Raw genomic sequence first — 11,047 nt, forward strand, 5'->3', positions numbered from 1 at the left:
TGTCTTATTATTTTGTATAGGTTTACCTTTTCCCAGTGATCCGGACCATTCTGTTTTCACTACATAATCTTCTACGCAATTTTTTTTTATGGCACTTCTGAATTTGTTGCACCATTTAACACTATGAAAACGAACCTCATGAAATTTAAGCTTCCTCACTCTCTAATTTCACACGCGGACACAGTGATTGCCTGTAGAGGAATGCATTTTTGAAATTACACAAGCAAGTATAGTAAATCATTCTAATACCCTTTGCTCTTTCTGCCCTTTTCATAATTTTCAAAGCTTTTCTTCACAGTTGATGATGACGATATGCATGCACACATGTATAATTAACGGAGCTGGGCAATATTAATCACTGCAGTAACTTTAATACGTGCCTGATGGCTCCTAACATCCCTATTTCAAGACAAACTGAGAAATGAGGATGATGTATTGGTAAATTAAGTGCTTTGATAGGCGTAGAGGAAGCATACAAGTTTTGATCATGGATATAGTTAAGCCTCGTCGATGGAAAAGATCATCACGAATCTTCGCACCTTGACATAGATACAATGGTCTTTATTGAAGCAACGATCTTTTGAGCTTAGCTGTATATATGCTGCCCTAGTGGTCAGCCTTCATTACAATTGGTGGAGGATATGAAAATCTTACCTCTTCCTCTCTCTCTCTCTCTCTCTCTCTCTCGCACAAATTAACAAGACCTGTGAATGAAAAGACAAGGGTCAAAGGAAAAATTAGAAAGAAAAGGGGAAAATGAAAGAGGTGGAAAGGGAATTTGTGCAGACCAATCTTGTGGGAAACTAACCATGTAGTGAAAATCAGACACGAGGACATGATCTCCGAAGCTGAAAACATATATGTCGTTTTCGGGCACAAATTGACAATAGCAGTGTATGTTTACTATTCGTATGGTCTGCATTTAATCTAGTTATTTGATTATTCGTATATAATCAGTTATTTAGTAATTTAATTATGTTATCATAATTTTATTTATTCATTATCATATATAATCGTTATAATTATGTATTTGAATAAAAATATCAGTAGATCTCATATATACATGTAAAAATGTTTAACTTAATTTTTACATAATTTTTATAGTGTTTTATTTTTTTCCTAACTTGGTATTAGTTTTAAAATTTCTTTTTATTGATTAAAGTTGAATTCAGAAAAATTTTATCTTTAAACTAAATCATAATTAAGGTAATAATTTTTAAAAATATATATAATATTGTTTTTTACGTATTTCGAATTTTTAATCATTCTATATTTTTTTAAGAAATAGTATTATATCATTTAATTTTGTAATTTTGTCAAGAAAAAAAGCTTAATTAAAAAATAACAGGGAATTAGATAATATATAGGTGAGTACTCGTGTACTATTGTAAACTTTTGAACAACTTGAAGAATTTTAACATGGGTTAATCTAATATACAAGATATCTCTTGTTTTTCTTATTCAACACTATACTTTTAACTAGAAGCATTGTTTTTATTTTTTATCTTTAAAATTAATAATTGTTAAGTAAATTAATAAAAAATATCAAAATAACATGTCTATATTTTATATGATTGAAAGCTGAAAAAATCATAAATATATCTATTTAGATATTTTAATGATAAACAATTAGTTTTTCAAAAGAATTTAGTATTAGTAGTTATTTTCAAACACATAATAATTGAAAAGAAATTATTAAAATAAAAAGTTATAATGATATTTAAGAATAATTATATAAAAAATAAATAGTAAGTGAATTTGATAAATTATTTTTAAAATGTAAAAAAAAAGAAGAAGAAAACAGCAAAGAGCCAGTCACATCGCCTAGGCCTCCTGGTTTTGTTTTATTTTCTTGCTTATTAAGAAAGCAAATAGCATGTCGACCAGCCTTTTATTTTTTATATTTTAAAAAAAATCACAAATGATAATACACGTCACATTTAAGAAAATAGGTATGCCTCCTAGCACTCAAATCCATAACCTCTAGGTTGTCAGCACGCTACTGTTACCTGGATTTGTTATTATAAAACCATTAAAAAAATACTAAGCAACGGTCCCAGGTGTACGTTGGCTACTGAGAAAACAGTGCATCATGAAGTTTGTAATTTTGTGACAATCATCTATGGGGGAATTCCTCATTTCTGTTCTTGGGTTGAGCATAACTTCATGTGCAGGCTCTTGTATGATATGCCTGTTCTTGGGTTAAACATTTAGCGGGGATGCATTTTCCAGGTAGAAACTCCGGCAACTCGTCATTTTCCGTCAGGGTAAATTTGATTTCACTTTAAAATCTACAATCCCGAAAGGAATGCATGTGGTTTCATTCTGAAGTCCACAACGCCAAAAGAGAAGGGAATGTTGTTTCTCTATGTATCTAAATCTAGTGGAAAAATCTAAATGCAGGAGAAAATAAAGATCAACTTCGTTTGGTTGATTTTGTCTCTCTCTGCAAATACAAATTTGAAATTGACAGGGGAGAGATGGGATTAACTTTCATTAATTGCCCGGTGTCGGTGTTTCTCTCTCTCATTGAGAATCAAGTTTCAATATCATCTCGAGAATAACAGGATCTTGCTATATTTTTCTTTGGAGATGGATTAAGACTGACTTTGGACGGGAGGAATAGGCCCCTTTAATTTGCTAACTTCTTCCGCACTGAAACATTGAAGCTACTGTTGTCATCTTGCATGGCAATTGGCTCAATGCCCCCCCCCCCACCCCCCCGGGGGCAAATGTTCAAAGTTCACATGCTCTTTTTTCTTGGTTCTCCATTGCATGAGCTGTATCCATTGATGATAACCCGTGGCAATGCTAGCAATATAACGAGCTTTATTTTAAGAGAGACAAACTTTTCCGTTTTATTTGTTATGCTTATTTATTTTCAGTGATATTCAAGTATATTTTCCTCGCTCATTGTTCCCTGGGTTTTTTTTTTTTTTCCATGCCCGCTTCAATTAAGAGATTTTTTCAATTAATCGTAGAGTTGTTCTTGATTTGAAAGAATATATTTTTATATTAATCGTTGAGCTGTTACAAGTTGTACATCAAAGCATAACCAAGTCTCTGAGCAAAATAGATCCTTAAGCCCTTTTTCTATTGTCAAAAAATAAGTCATCCAAAACTGGACCGGTACACAATCAATCATTCCCCGTTTAAGGTTTTTCCATAAACAAATAGATATTTTGTTGGAATTTTATTTAAAACCATGGTTAATGGCCAAAAGTCGAATTAAAAATGGAGTACTTCTCTTATTATCGGGTTAGAATTTTAATGGGATTTAATCTCCTAAATAATTTTTTTAATATAGAACATTAATATAATTTAAATAAATTATAGGTAAATAAAAAATTAATTTAAAAAAACTATTAATTGCATGTTTTAAAGAAACTCAAAATGCTCTAAAAACTATATTTTACATGGAAAAGAAACAGTTTTTCTAATAATTTATTTAGTGAGAATGGAAAAGATTAGAATTGGTTTAAATGGCACTCAAATATTAATAAAAATCTTAAGTTAAATAAGTGTTTAGCGTGCGCAACTCAACTCAGATCTAGATTTAAAATAATATTTTAAACTATAAAAAATTATTTTTTTCCAATTTGATTTGCTTTTAAATTTGGTTCATCCTTGTTTTATCCAACCTATAAATGTAAGAATCTTATTAAGTTTTCTAGAATAGTTTAATCAGAACTTGAACAAATTTTTCATCTTAAAAACATTAGATTTAAAACCAAAATATTTAGATTTAATTATGGTTTTATAGAAAGTAATGAAAGCTAATAATGGAGGTAATTTATTCTAGTAATTACCAGAATGAATTTTATATCAGTTTTGGTTCTAAAATCATCTATGAAACAGGCTGAAGAACAATGTTTCAGGTTGGTTTTTATGTATAAATTCTACAGAATTTTTAACACTTTTAATCCCCTAGTTTTCCAGCTTAGTCTATTCATTTTATATTTTAGCTTTCCTTGTTATTTTTTCATTCTAATTTAGAGTTTAGATTCATTTCTAGTAGAGAGATGATTAAGTATACTTTTTTTAGTTTATTGAATTTTTTGAAATATATCTAAATAAGATGGTGTTAATTTTTAAATTGTGACAATCTTATTAAATTTAGGCTTTTTTGCATAAAGCGAAAACAATAAAACCTTAAGTCTAAAGTCCTGTTTGATCAATTATGGTTGATTATTATCAAATATGGTCGATATTGTTTAAAAAACAAAAAACTTATTAATATACCCGACCTCATCTTGAACGTAGTTTTGTCCATCTAATTCATAATTAAATAAATAACGCTCCATGTCAGTTTAATTTACAGGCTTCTAAAATAGAAAGCTAAACCAGTTCAGGGACTTCATAAGTCTTTTCGATAATTAAGTTAGCATTTGATTAAGAAATATTTATATATTTTATTCAGTAAAGACAAAATGTGTGATGTGCTATACTTTTTTTCTTTCATATAATCCCTTTTCTTTTCTTATTCCCCAAATTCCTACCTTTGCCCTCCAGCAAGAGTGTTCTGGTTCATGTAGGTGTAATGGCACGGTGTCCCTGTACCAATACACCATAGATACGCAGCTGGGATTTTAATTTTTGATCACGTCTGCTTGTAGGAAGGAAATCAGGCCTGTCTGTCAAGGACAGAGCCGTCCTGCAAGCGAAAACTAGAGAGATTCATCCATTTCCTGTAAGGTCATGCCCAGGTACACCATGCTCCTTCATCGGGTCATACATTTCGGCTGGGGAACATGAATTTGAATGCATCTGTGATTATATTATGCTGTTAATGGCCCCCATTATCAATTTTTGTGTCGTGCTTAATTTTATTGATATTTTAGGAATATCGCCTGGGATACAGTAGGTGACTCCACCACAAGAAAAATAAAATAAAATCTTCCTGGACACCTCCTACAAGATATTTCATGGGTGCATCAGAACTTTTCCCATTATTGAGGTCCCTGCTTGCTGATATTTTCTAATCCAGAGCCCTCTTTCGCAAACACGTGTATGTCCTTTTCAGACGTCTATTCCCAACTTCAAAAGTCTGCGAGCCACTTCACCGACTCAAATTTGAAATATCAGGAAGAAAAAATCTATCAAAATAAAAAAACAGAGGAGGGTCTTTCTGCAACAAGGTTTCCTTCCTGTGTGTTTCAAACAGAAGTAGTAATGAAAAAGAAGCACTTGTATGTTTGTATTTAAGGAATGTCATCGTATTGGAAACTGGAAAATGAGATGTTTTGGGAAATCAACATTTATACCCATGATCCGGAGTTACATTCATGTTAGATTTGAATCTTGAAAACAGTGCGTGCTCGCCACCATTCATTTATATTTGGCCAGCTTATATCTACTATAACTAACTTTTAAATTTATTAAACACTTTACAAACCCAGTAAATAAATAAGAAATTGTAAGTATTCAGGGATGCACGTTAAGATCTAAACCCAGATGCAGAAGCAAGAAAACATTGTAAACACCGTTGGGCACAAGCCTCGGTGTCAATTTGTCTCTTTTTAATAGTACTAAGTGTGTTGTTATTGGTAGAGTTACTATGGATTCGTCTCCTTCTGATAGTATTAAATATGTTATTATCGGAATTACAGTGTTCTCGACATCTCATTATTTCCTCTCTTTTTTCTTTTCTTTTTTTTATGCCGTGATTTGGTTATTGTGTCCGAATTTTCTTTTTCCTTCTTCCTTCCTCGATTTTTATATTTAGTTAATTTTAATTTTATTATTATTTTATTGATTAAACTTGCTTGTATTTAAATTGGGTGAAAAATAACTATTTTCTTAGCATTACTATTAACTTTAGTTAATAAATATTGCACAAAAACAAAAGATGAAATAAGAACTAAAATCAAGTAAATAATGGATAAGTTAAAAACCCATAATGGATTGACATATGGTAAAAATCAGTATAAAGAACATTATAAATAAATGTGAAAGCATCCAAGAATATTTGAACCTGCATTTGTAACACTAGAACACATCATGGTTGAATCTGAAAGCCATGTTAAGTACAATCCTGTCTGTAATTATTCCAGTTTTTTACATGGCAGTAGGTGTCTTCACGTTTTTTTATTAGAGACAATTGGACTACTTAAAAACTGGTTTCCATCATACAATTTTTTCATAAGAATTTTCGGGCACATTCATGTAGCCTACTTCGAGAAATCTAAATTCAACGCTACGCTACGGGAAACACAGACCCAATTCTATCTCCGAAGCGGTAGCATTTGATGTTAACAGGATAAGGTCCCAGCTCCACGTAATTATCTTCTCCACCCACGTAGAAACAGAGAGTATACAACGCGATTTCAAACTCTGGACTCACTCCAAGTAAGGTGCTTGACACAGATTTCAGAACTCCATTCCATTCAAACTGGATTGTAAGCACCTGGCTCTCTGAGTCAGGCTGCGGAATGGAAATAATCAAGGTCAGATTTTATACAAGGTGCAACAGCAATTCAATGCAGAACAAGCATTCATCTGCAACATTTGGATTCCATAATAGTCGAGCAGAGCAATAGTGCGATAAACCCCAAATTGGAAATGGGGATAAAAAACTGTTTCTTTGATGACTTTCTACATCAACTATTATGACCGACAGCATGTATCTTGATTAATATTGTCCTATAGGTACAACAAGATGAACTTGGAAGTAGGTCGACATTAATTGCAGCCATAAAAACCAGGACTTAAATGCCAACAACTGAATGCTTCCCTCTATACACAGTCTACCCCTTATTAGGTAAGGCACATGAGTTTGGGCTCAAGAAATAAACATGTCAAAGCGAGAAATTTTATATAAAATCATTATTAGGCTTATGATAAGAACTTGGACGGTCATTAAATTGCATCTTCCACATGTGGCAACTAGATAGATTATACCAAACTGGTGGGCTTAGCTGAGTTGAGTTAAAACGAGGCAGAGTAAACCGTAGAGAAAGCGGAGTCTCATTCAGTGACAAACAGAAGGCATCCCTATTAATACAGGAATATCAGGAATCATGGCAAAGTAGGGATAAATAGCATAAATGCAGATGACACATAATAAAGGTACTATTTACTGCGAGGATTTTCTTTTCTCCTCTGAAATTGAAGTTCATTACCATCTGCATCTCAGCATTCTACTGGAACAAAAGTTAGAATAAGAACACTTACAATCTGTCCACCTCTCCGAGGAGAAATATAACCTTGATAATCAACAGCCCCCTTCGCTTCTTCCAGGTAGAACTGATTGAGTGAAAAAGAAAGCATTAAATCAGACATACAACTCCTGAGCATTTCTCAACAAAAGATGAAAGCAAACCATATAAGAAGGGGAAAACAAGAAAGAAAGGGAGAGAGAAGAAACGGGGAAAACTATCCACAAGAGTATTTGTTTAAGCACTCAACATGCAGAATCATCATACAATCTAATCCCTTTCTGGGTTCTAGAATGCAAACTTAATAACATGTGTTAGAGTAAGATTCCAGGAAAATATTGAAACTACTGATGAATCAGCTGATTTTAGGTTGATGATGAATGACCAGCTTTCTGCATGTTATCTAACCAGTTGCTCAAATAAGTAAGACCTTGAATTTACAAAATTAGATCAAAAGGAAACAGTATCCAGTGTTGTTGTTTACTGATATTTCTCTGATTTACTAAAAGTGGAAAAAAAGAAAGTCATAAAATCTTTAAAGATGTTAACCCTTCTTTTTGGCTATCACTGATTTGTTCTTGAATCTTTCCAGTGAAGGCAAAGGCAAGGTTAGATATCTTATAAATAATAATCATCATAAATAATCAACATACTTTAGGTGCATTTTATGAAAAAGTTTTAACTATGGATAGACTTGAGGCGAGGTTAGATATCAATCATCCTTGATGATAACAGTTTCCTTATTACTCATGTCAGGATTACAATTTCTCCATTGAGCGAGTCAGTTCAATAAAAGACACTAAAGGAGCCCGAGCATGCAAGAATAAGACACGCTTTAAACAAGAGAAGCCACCATAGGCAGAGAAACAACATTCAAATAAAAATTATAAATAAAATATAAATAATATAAGAGAAAATTTAGAAAGATAAACTCTAGGCATACCTGAAGCCAGTTATGAAAGCCAGAAACTTCTTGTTCCCCACGTTGCTTAATTTCTCCCACAAAAACATGCTCAAAAGCAGAAGAGCAGCTGGATGTACCACCTCGACCATATAAATCAAACCAGAGACTAGTCAATATTCTTTTAAAATCTTGGTAATTTTCAGATACAATGCCTTTGGATGCAAGATACATGTGAAGATACTTAATCGGTGCAGTTCTACTAATTTCTTCTATAAAAGCAGCTTGCTCTTGCCTCTCTTCAGATGTAATAACTTCTTTGCTCCCTTGATTTGGATTATAATTGTCCAGAAGTGAACAGAAACGAGAAAAAGTTGGCCTCCTAAGTACATCATCACTCAGCCAGCTAAATAAGCTTTCTTGTGCCATATCTTCTTTCTCATAGACCTTCTTCCCCTCCCCACAATCAATCCGATAATCCTTGCCAGGAGCCAAACGGTTTCTGTCAAGTTCCCAGAGCCTGTTGCAAGCTTGTGACAAGTCAGCGAGCTCCTCTTTTGTAGGTCCTATTCCTGCACTCTCTTCAACCTCATTAGAGTATTCTTGTTCACTCGGTGGTCTTTTGTATCCATTCCATTGATCCATCTGGATCTGTCAAATATAATAATAAAAAACCAGCTGTTAAGTCTTAGGAGAAGAAAAGGTAACAAGTTTTTCGTACAATATCACAAATCATCAAGCATATTTGTGACTAGGAAAAATCATCTTTGAATACACATATTTCAGACTCTTTTAAGATTCTGCAATCCAATAAGCAGGGCGACAAAGCAATAACTAACAACTCTAATACAAGTACATATTTTAAGTTATTCAAGAAAATCAATTATAGACATTGCAACTTGTATTTAGCATCACTATAGCTGATTAATATCACACGCCCTTCCGTGACCCAGCTTTCAACAAAGTGGCCAAATTTAGGTCTCTTGGACCGCAGGATTTTTTTGCCAAATCAAAGCTAAAAATCTTAAATTGCCAGCAACAAACATTAATTATATGCCAAAAGGTACATTGCAATATACTTTATAGAAATACATCATATTCCCTACCGGTCTTTACGTTCCAAAACATTGCTAACAATTACATCGCCGTGTACCTTATAAAAGAAATACCTTGTGTGGTCGTTGAGGATGTTTTTTCCCCACGGTCTCCCAACCATCATTACTCTCTCCTCCATCCTCCTGTGTGAGAAATTTAAAGATGAGAAAATAATGGTTTAATCATGATATTAGAGTAAATCAAAGCATGCATCGCAAAATCCAGTAACCAACCTTCCTATTCCAATGGTTCGGGCCATAATCATGTTGCTCTTCTACACCTTCATTTCTTCCATACCCTTCATTCATGGCCTATAAAATATTTGGTATTTTGATGAATACATATAAGCATTGAGCACAGAAACATGGAATCCAATGAAACAAAAGGGCAGATTAACCGCATAATGCTATGCTTTCCTGTAACATCAAGGTTGTTTTTACTTTTTATAGGCACAATTCCTTTAACGTCACTGTATGAAAAAGGCAGATCATCATCCTCTGATTAATCTTTTCCGCGTAGATAGATTGTTGTTGTTGTTGTTGTTGTTGTTGTTGTTGTTGTTGTTATTCCTCCTCTTTAATTAAAAATCCACCATCGTTCTCATGTTTGGTATTGAGGGTAAGTGACCTAACATTCTAAATGATCCTCTTGAAACTTAAAAATATGAAATTATAGAAAAATAAAATAAAAAGAAAGAACCTTTTGGGGTCGTCTCGAACCCTCGGTCTCCCACCCCTCTTTTCTTCTTCCTTCGTTCTGCCAATAGTGAAGAAGAAAAACTAATAAACCAAACCCAATGCGCAATTTCAATTTCAAAATTCAATCAATAAGAGAATAAAATATAAAGAAAAAACCACCTGTGATTCCCACTGATTGTTCCGATTATACGCTTGACTTTGCCGATCGTCCTGCTCCTCGCCGGATACCACCTGCACATTTTAGCAACAAAACATACATGCATACATACATACATACTTATACATACATTAAAACAAGAGAACGAAGGACATGCAGTCGACAGAGAAAGACATAGGGTGTGGTTATAACCTCAGCCCAGGATGATCTGGAGCGTTCATCGCGGGATTCATCGTCTTTTTGACCGAGGTGGTCGAGCGCCACGTCCATGAGGCCCTTGATCAGACCGTCCATTTTCTGTGTCTCTGTGCTGTGTTTTTCTTAGATTTGTGACTGGCAGGAGGAGAGAGAGAGTGAGATCTGTAACTGTTAGTTATGGATAATAAGGCAGTTTAATCATGTCTGTCTCTGTCAGAAAAGGTATTCATGATGGCGGGTAATGGCATTCTCTGTAATTTTTATTTTCTTCTTTCTTTTTTTTATATTTTTCTTGCCGACAGATCCAAAGGTTACACTACAACACATAAATTAGTTTTCTTTTTGAACTGAGATAAAATCAAAATCCTACTTTACATGATATTTGATTTGACTTTAATCAAATGTTAACACAGTCCGTCTTTTATTATTTTTTAGTGAGCAACGATGAATTGAAAAATAACTATCCGTGTACCCGCGCTAAGTTGCGGAGTGTTTTTCTTAAAAATAAATAAATAAAATATTCAGATATCATAAAAAGAATGAGAAAAAATTATAACTTAAATCATAAACAGGATTAAATCAAATAAATTGATTTTGTTTTAATTAATTAAAATAATAATAATAAAAACAAATGGATCATATTAAAAAAATAATAATAACATGAAGAAAAATAACTTTGTAAACAATGACAAATCATGTAGTTTAATTTTCAAATATAAAAATACAAAATTGGATGAAGAAAAAGGATAAAAAAACAGTTCGAGCCAATTCAAATTAGCAAGAAAAACATGTAACTCAGGAAATAAAGGACGAGTCCATCTGAGTTTACTTGCCAAACGCG

At 33.0% G+C, this 11,047-nt stretch overlaps 1 protein-coding gene across 2 annotated transcripts; it reads right to left on the reverse strand.

Moving 5' to 3' along the window:
* Window positions 1-5,979: 5,979 nt before the first annotated feature.
* Window positions 5,980-10,401, reverse strand: LOC133701668 (uncharacterized). Of its 2 annotated transcripts, XM_062125679.1 has the most exons (8): window positions 10,201-10,401; window positions 10,011-10,082; window positions 9,853-9,909; window positions 9,387-9,464; window positions 9,228-9,296; window positions 8,101-8,709; window positions 7,174-7,245; window positions 5,980-6,424 (listed from the first exon to the last, which is right to left on the reverse strand). In XM_062125679.1, exons 1-8 carry the CDS (start codon window positions 10,300-10,302, stop codon window positions 6,197-6,199), a joined length of 1,287 nt encoding a protein of 428 aa, XP_061981663.1. In that variant the 5' UTR covers window positions 10,303-10,401; the 3' UTR covers window positions 5,980-6,196. The 2 variants fall into 2 exon arrangements, with proteins under 2 accessions (XP_061981663.1, XP_061981664.1); XM_062125680.1 differs by lacking the exons at window positions 9,853-9,909; window positions 10,011-10,082; window positions 10,201-10,401 and having other exon boundaries at window positions 9,212-9,296; window positions 9,387-9,440.
* Between the last annotated feature and the right edge of the window lie 646 nt (window positions 10,402-11,047).

Source organism: Populus nigra, chromosome 8 (assembly GCF_951802175.1).
Source record: "Populus nigra chromosome 8, ddPopNigr1.1, whole genome shotgun sequence".
Taxonomy (NCBI): Eukaryota; Viridiplantae; Streptophyta; class Magnoliopsida; order Malpighiales; family Salicaceae; genus Populus; species Populus nigra.

What these genes read in the sequence shown, in the direction of transcription:
- LOC133701668 (XM_062125679.1), bottom strand. Translation starts at nt 10,302, where the DNA reads ATGGACGGTCTGATCAAGGGCCTCATGGACGTGGCGCTCGACCACCTC. An exon ending in GTTCGAGACGACCCCAAAAG is followed by an intron (nt 9,465 to 9,852) that starts GTTCTTTCTTTT and finishes AATATTTTATAG; the next exon opens with GCCATGAATGAAGGGTATGG. An exon ending in CTCGGAGAGGTGGACAGATT is followed by an intron (nt 6,425 to 7,173) that starts GTAAGTGTTCTT and finishes TCCATTCCGCAG; the next exon opens with CCTGACTCAGAGAGCCAGGT.